The following is a 21,470-nucleotide window of genomic DNA, read 5'->3' as shown; positions in this document are numbered from 1 at the left end:
GGTGACTTATGCAACCCTTCTTCGTTAATTATGTGGCCACAATACGATATTTGTTTCTGGAAAAATTCGCACTTGGGGCGATTTGCTCGTAGGCCCCGTTCTCTCAGCCTAGTGAGCACCTGCTCCAAATTGGCAAGGTGCTCGTTGTCGTTTTCTCCTGTTACAAGGATGTCGTCTAGGCAGCATTGAGTCCCTGGAATCCCTTGCAGGACTTGCTCCATAGCTCTTTGCCAGATAGCTGGAGCTGATGCTACTCCGAAAACCAGTCGATTGTACTGGTACAGGCCTTTGTGTGTGTTTATCGTGAGATACTTTTTAGAGGCCTCCTCAACCTCCATCTGTAGATATGCCTGTGCCAAGTCAATTTTGGTGAAACGTTTCCCTCCGGATAGTGAGGCGAAAATATCTTCTATCCTCGGAAGAGGATACTGTACCGTGTGACGGACCGGGTTCACAGTCACCTTGAAGTCCCCACAGATGCGAATTTTTCTCTGTTCTTCAGATTTATCATTATTCAATGTTTTCTTCATGACCGGGACGATGGGTGTTGCCCACTCGCTCCAATCTATCTTGGATAACACGCCTGCCTTTTCCAAATTCTCCAGCTCTGCCTCGACTGCTGGACGAACTGCGTATGGCACCGGCCTTGCCTTAAAAAACTTGGGAATTGCCGCATCTTCCACTTTTATTGAGGCGGTGACGCCTTTCAGGGTTCCTAGTTCCTGTTGAAACACTTCTTTGGCGTTGGCCAAGATGTCTTTTAATCGTTCAGGTATGACGTCATCATCATTTTTTTTCTTACTGGTCACCGTCAGTGCCTGAATGGAGTGCCAGTCTAAACGTATCTTCCTGATCCATTCACGTCCCAACAGCGGTGGACCACCATCTTGCAGAACGTATAAATACAACTTCGGTATTTCCTTGCCGTTGTATACAACAGGCACCCTTATTTTCCCTCTGGGGTATACTTTCTGCCCCGTATATGTTTTCAAGATAATGGATGTGTCTTTCAAAGGTATATGCGGAAATAGCCGCTCGTAATCCCATCGACTTATGACGGTCAGAGCTGATCCTGTATCTAGCTCCATTTTAACTGGGGACCCCGCTATCGTGAGGGTAACCCAAATGGTCTGGTAATCTTCTTTGGCAATTACATTATGTAATTTGAGACAGCCTAGTCTTTTGTTTCCGGAGTCGCTATCGCTCTTCTGGTCTTCGGAGCTACTGTCCGTCATCATTTGTACCTTTCTGTACTTTTCCTTATTGATTTTTTACTGTCAGTGGATTTTTTTTTCCAGATCGGCATACACGTGCAATGTGTCCCATCTTTCCGCATTGCCTGCATGCTTTGTCCTTGAACCAGCAGTCCCTCTGGTCATGGGTGGATCTGCCACAGCGATAACATCTCTCGAAACCCTGTGTCATTTCATGGGTGCCGAAGTCCTGTGGCTTTTGTTATATCTCTGCAGCTCCTCTTGCTGTTGCTTCGTATGATACACCCACACTGAAAGCCTTGTCCAGTGTTAAATCTTTCTCAGAAAGTAGCCTTTTCTGTGTTCCTTCACTTAGGAGACCACAGACGAATTTGTCTTGAAGAGAATCTGCCAGTCCTGCCCCGAATTGGCAGTGCTTTGACAGCTTCCTTAATTCGGTGAGGTAATCAGCGTTACTTTCATTCTTCTGCTGATTCCTCCTGAAGAATTTGAATCGTTCCGCTATCAGTAGCGGTGTTGGGTTTAAGTGCTCCTGTAGGGTATCAACAATCTCCTTAAAATTCTTGTCCATCGGTTTGGCTGGAGCGATTAAGTTTCGTAACAGCCCATATGTCCTTGCGCCCATTAGATTTAGAAGTACCGATGCCTTTTTATCATCCTCTATTTCATTCGCTGTGCAATATACCTCCACTCTTTCCACCTATGTGGTCCAATCCTCTACATCACTATCGAAAGCAGTAATATTGCCAGCCTTAGGCATCCTGAAAAAAAATGGCGCCTCCCGCGCTTTCCTTTCTTCCCTGCCGAGAAAAAATGGCGCCTCCCGCGCTTTCCCGCTGCTGACAACGCTGTTCTCCGCGTTTTTTATTTATACAGATATTTTTAATAGTTGGAGACTCGTTCCCGCCGGACTCTCTGGGACTTTCCCCTCCCTCTGCTTGGTCCGAACGCCAACCTGCTTTGCAGCGCTGGCCGTCTCCTGAGTGCTCCACCCTCCGTCTCTGTTTGCCTCCGCTTTCGCTGCTCGGCCCCGCTGCAGAGCCAGCCGATCGAGCCCCAGCCCGCTGCCCAGGAAGGATTATTGCAGTACCTGCCACCAGCCCGGCTAGCTGGTGAAACCACAGTTTTTTCTTTTTTTTTTTCTTCGACCTTCGTCTGAGGAATCGATCTCCTTGAGGTGCTGCCGAATTGCAGGTAAGTCCGTTTCCAATTCGTCGCCACTGTTGTATCCATGTGTTAATGGAGACACGGAATGCAGAAGTTGGTTTAACAGGTGTTTACTGAACAAAGTCTGGAGGTGAACTAAACGATACAAGACACTATACAGGCTTATATAGCCCAAGTGGCCATTACCGGCATTACAGTACACAGGGGCTCTTAAAGGCACATACACCACAGAATATTGTAGAGCTTCAGGAGCCAGAGTGAATTATAGTAAATCCCAATGCCTGGTTGCAGGAAGGGGTAGGGGGGAATGGATGGGGGAAAGTCCCTTTAAGGTGGTGGAAGTTTTGGAAGTTCTGGGGGTGCATATGGGGTGCAAAAAAGACAGGGATGAAGTGGATCGATTAAATTGGGAACCGAAGGTTATGAAAATTATAAAGATTTTGGGAAGATGGGAAAGAAGGTGGTTGAAAGTGCAAGGAAGAGCGACAGTGGTGCCCGCTCTCCTGCTATCTAAGCTATGGTACTTATTCACGGTGGAGGATATTCCTGAATGGGCGGAAAAGTCCATCCGAGAAGCTTGTGTGAGGTTTTTATGGGAAGGGAAACCAGCCTTGGTGGCTTACAATACCATCATTGGATGGAGAAATCAGGGAGGACTCAATTTCCCAGATATTGATTTGAAGAAAAAATCCTTTAGAATCAAATGGGTGAAGAGATTTCTTCAGAAGTCAAGTTTTTGGAAGAGTTTTGAGTATTTTTAAAAAATGTAGTGGGATAGGAGGGCAGGAGATATTGTATATGGAATACAATAATATGTTTTTGAAATCGATTAATCTTCTCCCTAGGTTTTATAAGGGGGTTGTAGAGATTTGGGCCCAATTTTTAAAAAGTGCGCAGTTTATTCCCAAAGGGGCTGAGGAATTTTTAGAACAGCCCTTATTTTTGAACAGGTGGGTTAACATTGAAGGAGAGGTTTTATTTAATCAAGCTTTTATAAAAGCTGGTATTATATGTGTGAAAGATGTATTATACGAGGTAATTCCAGGTTGGTTGCCGGAAGCGATAGTGAGGGACATGGTGTGGGAGGAGGATCAGGAGGTAGAGGAAAAAGCAATAGGAATCATGTATGAGAAGATTGTGAGGGCAATGCCACAGGATTGGATGGAAGAAATAAATGCGGAAATCTCCAAAGGAAGTAAAATGCTTCCCGCTTTTCCAAGCTTTCTGCTGGAGAAAGGGGAAGAGTTGGTCCAATTTGACAACTGTAATACTCGAGATTTCTATGGGGTATTTGGAGAATGGGGATTCAAGTAACCTGCTGGTCAGGAGTTTTGGCAGAGTATATACCCACAGCTGGACTTCAACAGGATTTGGAAGGGAGTGTGGGTGAATTTTAAATGTCCAGAGTGGATTGAACTGGATTTCAAATTGGCTCATAACTGGATTTTTACCATGATAGTCTTGTGCAAGATTGGACGAGTGGAGGGGGCAACTTGCCCAGTGTGTGGGACATGGGATGAGACTCTGTCCCATTTACTGGTGTTATGTCCGCAGTTAAATGACTTTAAGAACTATGTTCAACAGTTGTGTGAAGCTTTTTTGCTGGGTGGGGACTGAAGAGCGAGAATGGGAATCCCGTGGGACTCAATTTTGAGATGGGGATTGCAGGAGAGTCTGCCCGAGTCCAGCGGAGTGGCAATTAATTTAATGTTCAGTTTGGCTAGATTCGTGATTGTGCAAAGAAGGAATGCTCTGTTTTTTAAGGGGAGGAGAATCAATCTAAAAGAGTACTTTAAATATAAGCTAAAAGATCATTATAAGGCTCTGTGGATGTTTTATTCAGAAAGGAATTTAAAGATAGTATTTTATAATCAATTTTTAAAGTACAATCGATTAATATATGTTACAGGAGACAAAGTAAACTTCAGGTTTTGATGTTAAAATGTGGTGGCGGAATGGCTGTGCAGAGCGGCAGAATTGATTTGTATGAAACAATGAAATGATCACGATGTTGTAAATGTTCTTAATGTTCAATAAAGTATATTAAAAAAAAATGTGGTAGCACTCTCAGCTCTGAGTCAGAAGGTTGTGGGTTCAAGTCCCACTCCAGAGACTTGAGCACAAAAATCTGAGATGACTCTCTGGTGCAGTGCTGAGGGAAGAAGAGCAAGGGAGGTATCTCTGGTGTCCTGGCCAATATTTATCCCTCAATCAACATAACAAAAACAGATTATCTGGTCATTATCACATTGCTGTTTGTGGGAGCTTGCTGAGTGCAAATTGGCTGCTGCGTTTCCTACATTACAACAATGACTCTACTTCATTATCTGTAAAGCGCTTTGGCACGTCCGGTGGTCGTGAAAGGCGCTATAGAAATGTAAGTCTTTATAGCTAAATGAAAAATGACAGTCATAACTTTTGAACCTATTCTTTGTGTGTAGGCCAGCGATGATGGTGAGAGCATTGGGAACTGCCCGTTCTCCCAACGCCTATTCATGATCCTGTGGTTGAAGAGAGTGGCTTTCACCATTAACACAGTGGATATGAAAAGGTGAGTGCTGTCTGAAGTGAACTGAGTGTTGATCCAAGAGAAAGAGAGGTGGTGCACAAAGAGCTGTGACAATGAGCCACTTTGTTGACGAATACCAAGAATGCCTGTGTTATATCCGTAACTTTGCCATCTTCCAATCACCCCAGCAACTCCTCCCTCTCTTTCCCTCCCATCACACGATCCGCCGACATATCCAACAGGGCCTCATCAACGTCTCTGATCTGACACTTCACGGCCCGGCCTACGCAGCTGAGGCTCAATGCTCTGAACCAGACAACTGCACTAAACTCCCAAGAGCCACTGCATGTCTCAGCTTCTAGCACTATGCCGGCACAAGGATTGCAATTTTAATATGAGCCTAATGTGACACGGCCAAGCGACCAGATCACAACTCTCAAAAAAACCCATCATGCCATCCTAGGCCCTAGGTATTTTCCCTTTCCCCTCCCCTGTGTCTCCCAGCAGCCCACATCCCCACTCCCTCCCAGCTTCAACCCTGCCCTGGCTACCTCCTACTCCTTAGCCTGTTAGCCCCTATCCATGAGCTCACACTCTACACTTCTGCTGTTTTACATTCTGGTCAGTGCTCCTGGACTTTGCCGCTCGGCCGCCCCACACCATCCCAGCCTCATGTACGTAGTGGACTTTGCTGCCATCTCCCTTTCTTCCCTTTGGTTAAAACATGCAGTACAGTACAACATTGATTACTTAAACTCTCAGATTTAGTCACAGTGGATGTGTTGAGGGGTAAGTACAAAATTTTGAAACATCTGCAGTTTGTGGTATACGAAAGTAAATCTCGTTTTGCACAAGTAAATAATAGAACAAATCGGAAAAGAAGGATAATTACATTGAGTACAAAGATGAACTAAGGATTGCAAGCCAACTATTAGAGGAAGGACATTTTTTTGATATATTGCTATGAAGAGCAAATAAAATATAAATATGGGATAGCAGAATACATTTTTAATATTTTAAAATTGTTTTTCTACTGTGGGCAAATCCACAGAAGATTGAGTAATATATTTCAAAACATGGCTAGTTAGTATTCAAAGTACTCTGTGTCTCTCTCTTTCTCTGTTTGTGTCTCTCTGTTTCTTTCTTTCTCTCTGTGTCTTGTGTGTGTCTCTCTTTCTCTGTCTATCTCTCTCTCTGTCTGTGTCTCTCTCTCTTTGTCTCTCCCTCTCAGTGTCATGTGTCGCCCTCTCTTGAGTTAGATGTCAAGCACTTGTGCTGCATGCTCTCCCTCTGTGATTTTGTATCCCCCTCAGTGCCTTGTTGCAAAATGTTAAAGTTTACAAGCCAACTTCACAAATGTTCCAATTGGTTTGAAAATACATTGACACTGGTTTTATGACTGAACAGGTTCCAAGAGGCTCTGCTGCGTTTGAAGCTGGACCAGACCAATGGGGTGAAAGAGTGTTTTCTCTCTCTGCTGGCAATCATGATCCCCTGTGAGAGGAATTAGAATAGTCTTAACTCAGTTCCTCCTGGCAATGGGCCCACAGTACACAACAATTGGTGCAAATCTGTGCTGAGTTGCTAATCTCTGAGAGCCTATGATGACAGCTGGTGTGAGAAGTCACATATCACATTAGTGTTGTAGGAAGCGCTTTCTGAAGTTGGGGATTGATGCATGTAGCTGGGACAATAGAGAGCACTTTACTCTGTGTCGGGAATGCTTCTCGTCAGCAGTTGAAAAATGCTCCCTTTCTCTCTTTGAGCGCATAAGTGTATTTAACAAGTAAACAAAACAAGAGCATGTACAGGAAACTCTCGATTTACCAGCACCTGAATAACCGGAAACCTCTGTTAACCGGCAAAATTCAGGAGTAAGTTCAGGTAAGTTTTACTTCATATTAGTGGCCGTTCCTGGATCTGTGGCTGTGTAACCAGGGTTCCTGCACTCAACAGGGACACTTGGTCTGTGGCTGGGGCTCCAGCACCTGTTGCTAAGCAACAGGGAAGCCTGGATCTGTTGCTGTGTACGGGGCTCTCGTACCTTTCACTATACCTCTCTGTAATCCGGACTTTTTGATAAACCTGCACCACGCCGGTCCCGTCAGTGCCGGATAAGAAAGAGTTTCCTGTACCTTTTTGGCACAGTTTTCATGCCTCAAATGTTGGTTGTCCTTTTCATATTTTGCTTCCCCCCTTCCCCATTTTCCACAGCTTGAGACTCTGATTTGGAGTTTTTTTGGGGGGGGGGCATTATTAGCCAAAGTTGACAACACTAAGCATAAATCACAGGTCCTCTGTCAAAAATAGCCAAGTGTGAGCCTGTGGGTGGAGGTTATGCCACACGGGAGGGTAGGAGGTCACATAACTCATGTATAAATCAGTCTGTGGCTGGACAATGGTTTTCTCCCAGTGGGCACTGGATCTCCCATAAGGCATAGGGAGGAATAGTAAACAATGCTGATAGTGGGGAGGCAACTGCCAAAAAGAAATCCTTGAACTTTGTGAAGAAACAAATCCTCAAATTAAATACATCATTGTTGTATTCAAGCAAGCAGCCAGGTAGCAAAGAAAGAAAGAACTTGCATTTCTGTAGCACCTTTCACAACCTCAGGATGTCCCAAAGCGCCTTATAGCTAATTGAGTACTTTTGAAGCATGGTCACTGTTGTAATGTAGGAACAGGTCTCAAAATAGTAGAGGAAGAAACAACAAATGATAGGAGGGACACATTGCATTGTTTACACCTATCAGAGAAGACTGAACAGGCTGGGGCTTTCTTCTCTAGAAAAGAGAAGGCTGAGGGGTGACCTGATAGAGGTCTTTAAGATTATGAAAGGGTTTGAGAGGGTAGATGTAGAGAAGATGTTTCCACTTGTGGGCGCACCCAGAACTAGGGGCCATAAATATAAGATAGTCACCAATAAATCCAATAGGGAATTCAGGAGAAACTGTTCTACCCAGAGAGTGGTTAGAATGTGGAACTCGCTACCGCAAGAAGTAGTTGAGGCGAATATCATAGATGATTTTAAGGAGAAGCTGGAGAAACACATGAGGGAGAAAGGAATAGAAGGATATGCTGATAGGGTGAGATGAAGAGAGGTGGGAGAAGGCTCATGTGAAGCATAAACACCGGCATAGACCATTTGGGCTGAATGGTCTGTTTCTTTGCTGTGCATTCTATATAATACCAGGCACTATATTGCCAGTTCTAGGAACGCAAAGATTTGCAGAAGCCAACATAAGAATTACAAGTAATAACAACAGAAAATGCTGGAAAACCTCAGCAGGCCCGGGCAGCATCCGTGGAGAGAGAAACAGAGTTAACAACCCTTCGTCCTGAAACGTTAACTCTGTTTCTCTCTCCACGGATGTTGCCTGGCCTGCTGAGTTTTTCCAGCGTTTTCTGTTGTTATTTCGGATTTCCAGCATCCGCAGTATTTTGCTATCGTATAAGAATTACAAGTACAGTCTTTCTTTTTAAGAAGTGTCTGGAGACGTGCAATAATTTCATCAGCTCCTGAAAAGATACTGCCCAGAACTGAAGTCTACGATGCAATCAAATTGAGGTGCTTATAAATTCAGAACCACATGTTACTAACTAGTCAAAGGAAACTGAACTTATACAGGAGTGCAAACAATTCCTGTGGGGACTGTCGCTGGTGTGTTGACCCCACAAGCTTTCTCCATGCCCCAGGAGAGATGCAAAGCGGAGTTATTTAGAAAGAGACCAGCCATCGCCAGAAAAACTTGGCGACTGTTAAAAACCTACATGGTGCTGGGTTGTGTTTTTCAGATCTACAAAAGAGGACCTGAGTGGAATTACTTGCCTTGCACAGAATATATTCCAGTCAAGACAACTATAAACGCAGCAAAATATGTAAGACAGGGATGCATTTTTTGCTCACAACAGAGTTAAATCCCCCCAAAATAACACTCAGATTCCCATTTCTAGTCATCAGGCAGAAATATGAGGTGTTCAGTTCGAGTGGAAGGAAAGTCGGAGAGAGAGAGCACTTTTTGTTCAAAATATTCCACCAGCTGTGTTTTAGAAAGTAGTAAATATAATCTCGACTCTTTTAAAATATCATTAAATTTGCTACTTTTCTGAATGCGAATTAGTAGCAGCTGCTGTGGGTATTTTTATGGTGTGAGTCAAACCTCTGGGACTAGCCAGATGGACAACAAAGGCCTTTTCCACTTATGTCCATTGCTAAATAATTAAGTGGAGATGAATCCAACTCATTTCCTGCAAGACCCTACCAGCCAGCTGAGAGAAGAAAGACTTTCATCCCATCAGTCGGGGCTGGACCCATCCATGGGCAGCACGGTGGCATAGTGGTTAGCACTGTTGCCTCACAGCTCCAGGGACCCGGGTTCGAATCCGGCCTCGGATGACTGTCTGTGTGGAGTTTGCACATTCTCCCCGTGTTTGCGTGGGTTTCCTCCGGGTGCTCCGGTTTCCTCCCACAGTCCAAAGATGTGCAGGTTAGGTTGATTGGCTATGATAAAATTGACCCTTAGTGTTAGGGGGATTAAATACGTGGGGTTACGGGGATAGGGTGGGATATGTGTTGGTGTAGGGGTTACGGGGATCGGGGGTGGGATATGTGTCGGTGCAGGCTCGATGGGCCGAAATGGCCTCTATCTGCACTGTGAGGTTTCTGTGATTGAGGTCTCATTCCTTCCTCTGCTACCTCAGTGACGTTGGTTACAGGACAGGATGGCGCATGCCCTGGGGTGAGAGTGTGGGTGTGGGCGCTAATGTGGGCGGTAGTGTATCGGAACCTCTCTCTACTCATTTGAGTATGTGGCAAAACCCAGCAAACCTCTCCGAGGAAGTGGGTTTGATGATCCATTTGTGAGGAAGCCATACAAAATCTCCTCCTTTATGTGAAGTTATCTGAACAAGGTTCCTGGAAAATGAAATGATCCAACACTTGATGATTTACTAATGTTGCTTTGTGTCCTTTTTAGTTTTGCTTCCTCCATCCCCATTGCTGATTTTCCTTCCCCTCTTTTTATCTCCCTAATCCACGCATCATTTGCTGCCGACAAAGGATTGGTAATTCGCTTCCAGAAATGCTGCTGGTAGGGGCACTCCCATGACTCAGTTCGTCAAGCGGATGAGTAGCTGAGGTCATTCACACCACGGGAGGTCGCAGCTTACATCCGTGGTTTGTGTCGGGCCCGCTGATCTCAGCCTAGGCGCCATTCAGGGAGTTGGTCTGCTTGCCTGTGCTGGGGGTAGAGGGAAAAATCAGACCAGGATCCTCCTCCTGACCGCCCCAGTGCCCCCTGTGGAAGCGTGAGTGCAGGGACATTGGGTGAGGACAGCATTGGGCTCTGGTGTCCTGTCCCTCTCCCCACTCCTCGTGCTCAAATAGCTTATCAAGAAACGCCAATCAGCCTCTTGCACATGAATAATTAAGAGCCATTTGCCTGAGGTACAGGAAGGCACTGAGTCCCCATGGGATTATAGCCCAAAAAGGAGTTAATGCCTTAAGGATAGAAGATTGGGAGTGGGGGTTTGAAGAGAAGATTGACGAAAAGAGAGGCTTTGTTGAAGATAGCCAATAGGGTGTTCACAGGAGCAGCCCTCAGTATTGGCCCAGAAATTCCCGCGGGTGCAAGCCCCCGACTAGCGCGCCGGCCGTTGAGCTGTGAGACCCTGTGGAATTGTGATCCTGGGCCTCCTCCAACTGCCGGCGCACAGTGCTTGTGTATCCCAGGGGCGCAGTTAGTTCGATGCGTCCCCTGGGATCACGTGGGCCATGGAGAGCCAATGGTAGCAGGGAATGCTTCATTCATAAGTTTGACAGGAAGACTTGTCAAACCTATAAATGCTATAAGCCCCAAAACATCACTAAATCTTCAAATAAATTTTCAAAAATCACATTTTTAAAATAAACTAAAAATTACATGAAATAACTATTTTAAACAATAATTTAAATTTTTGAAAAAATTAATTACATTTTCTAACGAGTCTAAAAATAAACTTACCTTTCTTTAAAGTATTTAAAAATAATAAACCTGTGGAAAAAATGTTTTAATTTTAATTCACCACTTACCTTGTAAAAAGCAGGCCTTGCGACTGCTTTTTACATGTCTAACTTCTGGAGACTTACCCTCCCGGGAAAACCTGCAAAGCAAAGGTAAGTTCGATGCGCACGCGCTGCCTCTCTTGCGCACGCGTTCGACTTCTGAACCCCTTCTTTCAGGGGAACGGAAGTGCCGGATTCCCGCACATGCGCAGTGCACGCAGGAAACCGGCACTTCCATTGGGCTTACGGGTGAGTACCCCATGCGTACGCACCCGTGGAGACCCGAATTTCTGGGCCATTATTTTTAAAGCTTCCCTTCATGTGAGGAAGACCCTGACCTAGAGACGGATTAAGAATTCCTGGGCACCAAGAACATTCAGTGCCCCTCCGCATCCATCACACAACCCCCCTCCCCAATCCATTAAAACACAAATGTGTAATAAAACACGTGAAGAAATTGGCCCCGAGAATGTTTGCACATTGCATTACCAATAAAGCAAATCCTATCTACTATGAAACGGATCTCTTTGTATGCAGTATGTTTGCCTTATGGTGAGTTTTAAAGGGGTGTTGGAGCCTCTTGGCACATAAGAAATAGGAGCAGGAAATAGGCCATACAGCATGGACCCCGTGTGTTAATTTGCCCCCGATCTGTACACGTGCAAGACGCCACACGCTCTGCCATCGCTTCATCCCTTTTTCCAGCTGGTTTGTTTGTTTTCTGTCACTGAATTGCTGGAGTCCCAGGCTTCACTTAGGTCTCAGTGCTGTCTTTAACCATAATGTATGGCCGTTGACCTTGCAGGAACCCAGACACGCTGAGAGATATTGCACCAGGGAGTCAGCTGCCATTTGTCATTTACAACGGAGAGCTCAAGACGGATAATAACAAAATCGAGGAATTTCTGGAGGAGGTGCTCGCTCCTCCCAAGTAAGTCAAGGCTGCATTTGATCTTTTAGTTAAGGTGTAAAACGAGATCTGATGTGTTAGTGGAGGTGATGTGCCTCAATAAATCCGAGACTCGATGTTAGCGAAACAAAACAAGGCTTTTATTGACTTAGAAGGTAACACACAGAGGAGAATGTATCTTCCATCCAGAGGTCTGCCGTACTGGATGTGCTGCAGGCTGGGCCAGCTTACATAGGAGCCAGGTATGGGCGGAGCCCTACACACAGTACAATACAATGGAAATGAAACTGAAACCAACCACAGTCACAGGCAGAGAAATACTGATGAGTGATGAATGGAATATTTCATCACATTCACCCCTTCTATAGATTTAGTCTGTTCGGGGGTTTGATAGTCCTCTGCGACCGACGTGGCTGTTGTGGTGCCGCGGGTGTCGGCTGGGTGTCCCCGGTGGCCTCCTGGGTCTCTGCCGGGGGTGCCGCCAGGGTTGTTGAAGAGGTAGTTGGTGGGGGTACCGTTGGTCGATGTTCTTCCGGGGGTGATGAAAGGGTAGTGGGTGGGTAAGAGTTGCTGTGGTCGTTGTTGCTGCTGTTGTCGTGGTTGTTGTCGTTACCAGCTGGGGCGACGTCTTTTATGGACACGGTGTCCTCCCTTCCGTCGGCGTGCCGGACATACGCGTATTGGGGGTTGGCGTGGAGTAAGTGCACTGACTCCACGAGAGGGTCCGTCTTGTGGCCCCTCACATGCCTTCGCACGAATACCGGACCTGGGGTGGAGAGCCATGACGGCATGGATACGCCTGAGGTGGATTTCCGGGGAAAGACAAACATTCGCTCGTGAGGCGTGGCATTAGTGGCAGTACACAATAGCGACCGTATCGAATGGAGCACATCTGGGAGGACTTCCTGCCAGCGGGAGATAGGGAGGCCTTTGGTCCTTAGAGCTAGAGTGACTGCTTTCCATACTGTCCCGTTCTCTCGCTCCACTTGACCGTTACCCCGGGAGTTGTAGCTGGTGGTACGGCTCGTGGCGATCCCCCTGGACAGCATGTACTGGCGTAGCTCTTCACTCATGAAGGACGCCCCCCTATCCGTATGGATGTAGCTCGGCATACTGAACAGGCAGAACAGGCTGTTGAGGCATTTAATGACCGTGGCGCTGGTCATGTCTGGGCAGGGGAAGGCGAATGGGAAACGAGAGTATTCGTCCACAATGTTCAGGAAGTAAACATTGCGGTCGACGGACGGGAGGGGGCCCTTGAAATCTAAGCCGAGCCGCTCAAAGGGCCATGTAGCTTTGATTAAGTGGGCTCTATCTGGGCGGTAGAACCGAGGCTTGCACTCAGCGCAAGTGCGACAGTTCCTGGTCAGGGACCGAACTTCCTCAATCGTGTAGGGTAAGTTGCGGGACTTTATGAAGTGGAACAGCCGCATGACCCCTGGGTGGCAGAGGTCATTGTGGAGGGTCTGTAGCCGATCCCCGGTGGCGCTGGCACACATCCCTCATGAGAGGGCGTCGGGGGATTCGTTAAGGGCCCCTGGCCGGTAAATGATGTCATAATCGAAGGTGGAGAGCTCGATCCGCCACCTAAGAATCTTATCATTTTTAATCTTCCCCCTCTGTTTATTATTGAACATAAACGCTACCGACCGCTGGTCGGTAAGTAGGGTGAAGCGTTTGCCGGCTAGGTAGTGGCGCCAGTGGCGCACTGCCTCCACGATGGCTTGGGCCTCCTTTTCTACGGAGGAGTGTCTGATCTCGGGCCCTTGGAGGGTCCTCGAGAAGAAAGCTATGGGCCGCCCCGCCTGGTTGAGGGTGGCCGCCAAGGCAAAGTCAGACGCATCACTTTCCACTTGAAAGGGAGTGTTCTCGTCCACTGCCTGTAGCGTGGCCCGCTCAATATCCTGCTTAATGCTTTTGAAGGCGGCATGGGCCTCAGCAGAGAGCGGAAAAGAGGATGCTTTCAAGAGGGGGCGGGCTTTGTCGGAGTAGTTGGGGACCCATTGGGAATAATAAGAAAATAACCCCAGGCACCTTTTCAGGGCTTTGGGAGTGTTGGGCAGGGGCAGCTCCCGTAGGGGGCGCAATCGGTCGGGGTCTGGTCCGATTTCCCCATTCTCCACCACGCTGCCTAGTATGCAGAGGCGCGTGGTGTTGTAAACGCACTTGTCCTCGTTGTAGGTGAGGTTGAGTTTTTGTGCGGTTTTCAGGAACCTCTCGAGGTTCGAGTCGTGATCCTGCTGGTTGTGACCGCAGATGGTGACGTTGTCGAGGTAGGGGAAGGTTGCCTGCAAGTGGTGGTCATCGACCATGCGGTCCATCTCTGGAAGACCGAGACCCCATTCGTCACCCCAAAGGGGACTCTGAGGAATTGGTAGAGGCGTCCGTTCGCCTCGAAGGCAGTGTACGGGCGATCCTCTGGTCTGATAGGGAGCTGGTGGTACGCTGACTTGAGGTCGATGGTGGAGAACACCCGGTATTGGCCGATTTGGTTCACCATTTCTGATTTGCGGGGTAGCGGGTAGGCGTCTAGTTGGGTGTACCTGTTGATCGTTTCGCTATAGTCGATCACCATCCGTTTCTTCTCGCTACCCCTTACCACCACCACTTGGGCACGCCACGGGCTATTGCTGCGTTCAATAATGCGCTCTTTCAGGAGCCTGTCTACCTCGGTCGCGATAAACCGCCTGTCCTCCCAGCTGTACCTCCTGCTTTTGGTCGCTATTGGCCGGCAGTTAGGGGTAAGGTTCGCGAATAGCGAAGGCGGCTTTACCTTCAGGGTAGCCAGACCGCACACTGTGAGGGGCGGCTGGGACCCACCGTAATTGAGCGTGATGCTTTGGTGGTAGCACTGGAAATCCAGGCCCAAGATCACGCTCGCACATAGATTCTTCATGATTAATACTTTAAAATTATCGTATACAGTTCCGTTAACGGACAATTGTACCGTGCAGTAACCCATAATGGTCGATGTCTGGGTTTTATCAGCCATAGAGATGGTACCCCGAGTAGGGACCACCTTTAGGGAGAGTTGTTGTACCAGTTCAGGGTGGATAAAACTCTCCGTGCTTCCACTGTCAATTAAACATTTAACCCTGCACCCATTTACCTCGATGTCCACCATTGATTTGGATAGCGGGTGCGGCCTGGTCTGGTCCACTGTGACCGATGCCACTGTAGGGCCCTGATCGAGACAAGATGGCGTCCACGCTGTCTGCTCACAAGATGGCAGACCCCACGAGGTCGGGCAAGATGGCGTCCAAGATGGCCGCTCCCACGGCGCACACACGGCGGTGGCGGGTTTTCCGGCGGGGTTCCCTCTGCATACCTTCCCGAAGTGCCCCTTCTTACCGCACTTAAAGCAGGTGGTGCCTTTCGCCGGGCACAGGTTTCTGGTGTGCTTCGGCTGCCCGCAGAAGTAGCAGTTGGGTCCCCGACGCGTCGCGGCTGTCGTAGGGCTTCTGGGGGGAGAGCGGGGCCCCGACGGTGTCGGGCTGCCGGGCGGGGAAGATGCCTTCCAAGATGGCGGCGCCCTTGGTGCACACGTGGTGGCGTGGACGGCGCGGGCTGAAGAGTAGGCGTCTGAGTTTCTCTGGGCCACATCCAGGGATCGTGCTGTGTCCGCAGCCTGTTTCAGGTCCAATCCCGTTTTTTCCAGCAGTCTCTGCCGGATGTAAGTGGAGCTGAGGCCTGTGATAAAGGCATCGCGAACAAGCTCGTCAGTGTACACTGCGGCTTTTACATCTTGGCACTTGCAGTCTTTGCCAAGCGTTTTCAGGGTGCCTAGGAACTCCTCCACCGATTCCCCAGGTCGCTGTGCGCGAGTAGCGAGCAGATGCCTAGCATATACCTCATTCGTAGGCTGCTGGTAATGCGCCTTTAAGATGTCGCAGGCGGCCGGGTACGTGTCGGCGTCTTGGATGAGGGGGTAAACCCGGTGGCTTACCCAATTCCGCAGAATTCCGAGTTTCATACTCGCAGCGTCCGTAGCGTCTTTGACGGCTGCGGAATTGTCCAGGAAGAATTCCATACACATAAACCAGTGTCCGAAGCGTGCCGATGCGTCCGAAGCATGCTGGTCCAAATCCAAACGTTCGGGTTTCAAGAGTTGATCCATTGTGTTGAAAATTAAGTCAATAAAATTGATGTGCCTCAATAAATCCGAGACTCGATGTTAGCGAAACAAAACAAGGCTTTTATTGACTTAGAAGGTAACACACAGAGGAGAATGTATCTTCCATCCAGAGGTCTGCCATACTGGATGTGCTGCAGGCTGGGCCAGCTTACATAGGAGCCAGGTATGGGCGGAGCCCTACACACAGTACAATACAATGGAAATGAAACTGAAACCAACCACAGTCACAGGCAGAGAAATACTGATGAGTGATGAATGGAATATTTCATCACAGGAGGCACAGCGCAGATCCAATCGCTAATGAAGCTTCGGTTTGTTTTCTGGTTTGTTATCCTGGGCCCACGACCAAAAATTCATATAGGTATCAGAGCCAGTGAAGATAATCCGAACTGGCAGCATCTAAGAAGTCACTTACGAGACTGAGAGAAAATGCAGAAGCTCTGGGATAAAAAGGGGGGTAAAAGACTCAAATGTAACTTGACCAGAAAAGTGTAGAATCATAGTCATCTAGCAGAGAAGGAGGCCATTTGGCCCATCATTCCTGTGCCGGCTCTTTGAAAGAACCATCCAATTAGTCCCACTCCCCTGCTCTTTCCCTGTAGCCCTTCAAATTTTTCCTTTTTAAGTTATATCCACTTCCCTTTTGAAAGCTACTATTAAATCTGCATTCCAGGTCATAACAACTTGCTGAATAAAAAAAATCTATCCTCTCTGGTTCTTTTGCCAATTATTTTAAATCTGTGTCCTCTGGTTACCGACCTTCCTGCCAGTAGAAACAGTTTCTCCCTATCTACTCTTTCGAAGCCCCATATAATTTTGATTGCCTCTATTAAATCTCCCCTAACTTCTTTTGCTTTAAGGAGAACAATCCCAGCTTCTCCTGGAGCTGTATTTCCCTTTTGAGAACCTATTATAAAAGGGCTCCATTGTGTCTCCTCTTGTAGTTCAACAAGTTGCACAGCCTGAAGCAAAACTGCTGTGTTGCAGTTGGGAACGCTAAGTGCTTTCATTGTTGAACGGTTCTTCATAGTTTGAAGAGCTCTGGTTTCTATGACAGCGGGAGCACTTGTTGAAATTTGGGTGCTGATATCAATGAGACATTGTTCAACATCCTGCAGGTGAACTGCAAGTTCTCACCAGACAACCAAAACAAACCACAGCTCTTTTTTATGTTGCCTTGGAGTGATGAAGGTATTGCACTTGCCTGTGATACCAGGGCACCTTCACAGTTGAAATAAAAAAATTAAACACTTCGGGAGTAAAATTGGGTCGTGCCCCCTTTGGGGCACTAACTTCGCCGGGGTGTACTTTTAGTGCCCCCGCACCCGAAATTGAATGGTAGCGCCCCAAGCAGGAGGCGGGGCGCTATTGGAATTGCTCCCCCTCCCTCTTGGGGCGCTCCCATTGAACATCGCGGCGCTGCGTGAAGCAGTGCTGTGCGCGTCGGCACGTAGCGCCACGGTACCGCAGGCCTCCCTCCCCTGATTAAAGGGGAGTGGCCTAGCGCAGCACGCACCGGGGCCCTGCTGGACCACCGGGGAGCGGAGTGCCGGCAAAAGAGCCCCGCGCTCAAAAGGAGGACCGGGCTGACTGATCGCGGCAGGCACCCCGCAGGAGGAGGCCAGAGGGGGCAGGTGCTGGCATGTGGCCAAAACAAATGGCCGCCTGGCACCTGCCCTTTAAGTTGCACCACCGCGACCGCTGAAACACCACCCTGACCCGGTCGGACATAATGTCAGGCGGTAGATCAGGGGACACGAGCCAAGTTTTTGCGGCCGGGGCGCTGCGCACGGCGATGATGTCATCGCCAGAGGCACAGCGCCACGGGACGCTACCGGCTACCACGGCCGCTAACCTCCCGCTAAATTTTGCGGGAGGCGTTAGTGGCGTCCCACCAAGCACTAGGGGTTTTGCGCCCCGTTAGTGCCTCCTCGGGGCGCTAACAGGAGGCACAAACCAACCAAATTTTTCCCCCTAAACACTAAATCAGCAAATTCTATGTTCTGCAAAAACCTGCATTTGCCCAGAGATGGAATATTGCACACACCTAATGTGGGAGGCCAGACAGCAAACTCATCTCTTGCTCCAATACAGTCCAAGGCCATGCAGTCCGTTGGGTTTGGATGAAAAGTGCCTCATTCCATGCCTCGAAGTAACTGGACTGTCAACCCTTTCCAATGGGAGATTCTGAGTTTTTGCCATTGAGATGCAGAAGTGTGTATCATGGAGCCTCGGGGAGGGGGAGGAGAAGCACAGCTAAAGGTTAAATCCATGTTTTCACTGAACTGTAAATATGTCACGTGGCTGAAAATAACTGAGGTTGGGTTTCTGATTTAAGAGTTAGTCACTACTGAAGCAATGATCCTTGAAAAAACACAGTTGTTTACAAACTTGCAGACCCACAAAATTCCAACACAGTAGACCAACAAATGAGAGGTAAACCATGCGAAAAAACCCTCCTATTTAGGAATCATGCTCGATCGCACCCTGTCGTATAAACAGCATTTCCAGAATCTTGGGGAAAAAACTAAAGCATAGGGTCAACTTGATCCAGAAACTCGTCGGATCCACATGGGAAGCAGACGCTTAAACCCTCTGTATAGCAGCACTCGCCCTGGTGTACTCTACAGCGGAGTACTGCTCTCAGGCATGGCTATCGAGTCTGCATGTCAAATCCGTTGATGTCCAGCTGAATTCTACTATGAGAATTACCACCAGTACGCATTTATCGACACCAACACCTTGGCTGCCTGTGCTTGCAAACATCGCACCACCACACCTACGCCGCGAATATGCCGTCTCCAGAGAATACAACCGCTACACCAACAAAGACATGCCAATCCAGGCCGACTTGAACAACCGACCACCAACCCGTCTCAAATCTAGAAGGCCATTTTGGACCATCGCCGAAATCATTCAGCGATCTCCCCTCAGCCTTGATGACCAATGGCGAAATGCTTGGAAGAACTGTGATATATGGAATGGATTCCTTATAGAGGACCCCACAGTACAACCTGAAGGATCGAACCTTCCTCGCAAACAGTGGACAACCATCAACCGCCTCAGAACCGGTCATAGTAGATGCTGCCACCTTCTCCATAGATGGAAGATTAAAGCATCCCCATCATGTGACTGTGGAGCTCCTAATCAGACCCTGGAGCACGTCATTGAGCACTGCCCTCAGAGGAAATTCACAGGCAGCCTACAAGATATCCACGCTGTTACACCGGAAGCTTTGGCCTGGATATCTGACTTAGATATTGACACTTGATTTGCTTTTCTGCCACCATATGAAAGAAGAAGGGGAAATGAGAAATATCAGCTCAGAATGTGACTGCCACACGTGGAGCTCTCTCTGAGTGTGTCTGTTGTACGAGTTCAAAGCTTATGCACCACATTTTCTAGGGGGAAGGGTGTAAGAAGGAAAAAATTATTTTTTTAAATCTCCAATCACCATCAATCCACTATTACCTCTTCGGGTGTGAGCCGAGACAGGGAGTGTTGGTTAAGCCTATTACCTACAGAAAACATTGCAGCAAAACCAATTTGTCCTCAACAAGCCTTCATACTTTCTACCAAGGTGGCGATCAGGAGTGGGAACCTTGGCTGAAATATTTTGCTCACATTTTGCCTGCAAGGGACCAACTTTAGATAGTGGACTAGAAACTTGCTATATCCAAGGAATGGGCGGTGTTAGGACAAAAGATGCTGAATTAGCGCCCAGTGAAAATGCTCTAGACTGCATGCAAAATTTGTCCTCGCTGCTCAATAAAATGATTGAAGTCTTAAATCAAGTCTAAAAACCCAAGCTCATTGGCATTACACTTAAAGGCTGGACCAATATCAGGTGCAACTTAATCGCAACTCATGATTGCCACAGGCTTTTTTCACTACTTAAAGGGGAGGTTCATTGATGCTGCAGCACCTCATTCTCAGCATTGTTGGCTGTGCAACTGCCTCAACAACCATAAGAAGGAGGACAGGGAGAAGGAGCACTTATTTACAAATCCTCATGGAAGATCGCCGCCCCAGGGAGAGAGCCCACAGGTTTTCCCATGAAGCTTTAGAGGCATTGGTTTTAGCGCTGGAGAGAAGGTGGGCAACTGGCAGGAGGCCCTCGCCCCAAGTCTGCCGCAGTACATGGGGGGAGGTGGCACACCACATCATGGACCACCCATCTGGAAGCCCGATTGTCCAGCTGCCTCCTCCCTCCCTCCTGTTCCTCGTCTTCTTCCTCCTTGTCTTCTTCCTCCTCGTCTTCTTGCTCCTCATCCTCATCCTCCTCCCTTTGCACACATGTTCCCGTCTTTTGCTGCCTACGCTCCATCCGCCATAGATCCTGGAGGGAAAGGTGGCATGCCAGTACAGCCTCCATTAATCTTACCAAGTGTTGCAGTTTGAATCTTTGAAGAATAAATGTAGCTACTTTGTACTTGCCGCAAGACTCCGGATACAAAAGAACTATAAAACATTCAATGAAACTGTTGCAGTAGCTGAAACCAACAAAAAGCCACTGAAACTGCACTAACCTGACAGGCGTGAGTGATTACTGATGATCCCTTTAAATAACATCCCTGCAGCCAGCTTCCTGGTGCTGCACGCCAGCTCTCCCTGTCAGTATTTACTCCAGGCGGTGAGGTAAGTGGCTAAAAGCAATTTGGGAAATCGGGCGTTCAGTGAGCGTTGCACACTCACTGAAGTCACAGTCTCCCTGGCATTGAGGTCATTGGCGATAGTTGTTACCGGCAGCGCTACGAGGGTCCCAATTTGGTTTGCGGCACTGGATTCGCCTCGCCCTATCGGTACTGGTCTCAACACCCCATTAGCGCCATCTAACGAGCGGCGCTAAGGGGACAAATTGTACCCCCATAAGTTTAAAAGCTGCCTCTAATAGGAAAAAATGTCTTCCTTTGAACTGTAGTTTAAAATGTAATCATGCCAACTTATTCCAGCGGCAGCAAAGATTACTAAAGGCAGAAAGACCTTGCATTTTTATTTTTATATTGTAGTCATTGTTGTAATTCAGGGAAACACAGCAGCCAATTTGCGCAGTGGAGAGAGCAGCAGTGGGATGCCAATGTATTTCCACTCCCCTGAAATCAGCACTTTAAGCATCTATAATGGCTAATTGGAATTACTATTGAGGTGTGCTGGCCAAACTCTAATAATAAGGTCGAGTAAACTCTTAATCACAATCCTCCCTGCTGCTCCAGCACAGAGCTACACATGAGTGAAGTGAGCACAATTAATGAAAGCGCTCACCTCTGAAAAATGGGTTGGCGGTGAGGGATTAAACAATCGGACAGGCAGTGTTTCTGGTTGTCACGCCCACTTTCCTACTCCCGAGGGACCTGCCCCGGGAAAGGAAGAGCGACTAGGGGTGGGAGCCACTGAGTGAACCAGCAGTGCTATCCATCCAATTGTTTCACCTTCTCCTCTTCCTCTTCTCCCTGGTAAATCCATTGGGCCCAGGGGGCAGATTTTTCAGACCG

At 47.9% G+C, this 21,470-nt stretch overlaps 1 protein-coding gene across 1 annotated transcript in view; it reads left to right on the top strand.

Moving 5' to 3' along the window:
- LOC147101851 (chloride intracellular channel protein 5-like) overlaps nt 1-21,470 on the top strand; it is a 43,505-nt gene that overhangs the window by 14,351 nt on the left and 7,684 nt on the right. Inside the window, exons 2-3 of the mRNA XM_085965846.1 lie at nt 4,823-4,932; nt 11,739-11,864. Of these exons, the coding sequence (XP_085821972.1) occupies nt 4,823-4,932; nt 11,739-11,864 (236 nt within the window). The remainder of the gene's footprint in view (nt 1-4,822; nt 4,933-11,738; nt 11,865-21,470) is intronic.

The sequence above is a fragment of the Somniosus microcephalus genome, chromosome 23, assembly GCF_052327205.1.
Source record: "Somniosus microcephalus isolate GS21.2 chromosome 23, FLI_Smic_1.0, whole genome shotgun sequence".
NCBI lineage: Eukaryota > Metazoa > Chordata > Chondrichthyes > Squaliformes > Somniosidae > Somniosus > Somniosus microcephalus.
The sequence above is the reverse complement of the archived record's forward strand: the minus strand, read 5'-3'. Positions and strand labels throughout refer to the sequence as shown.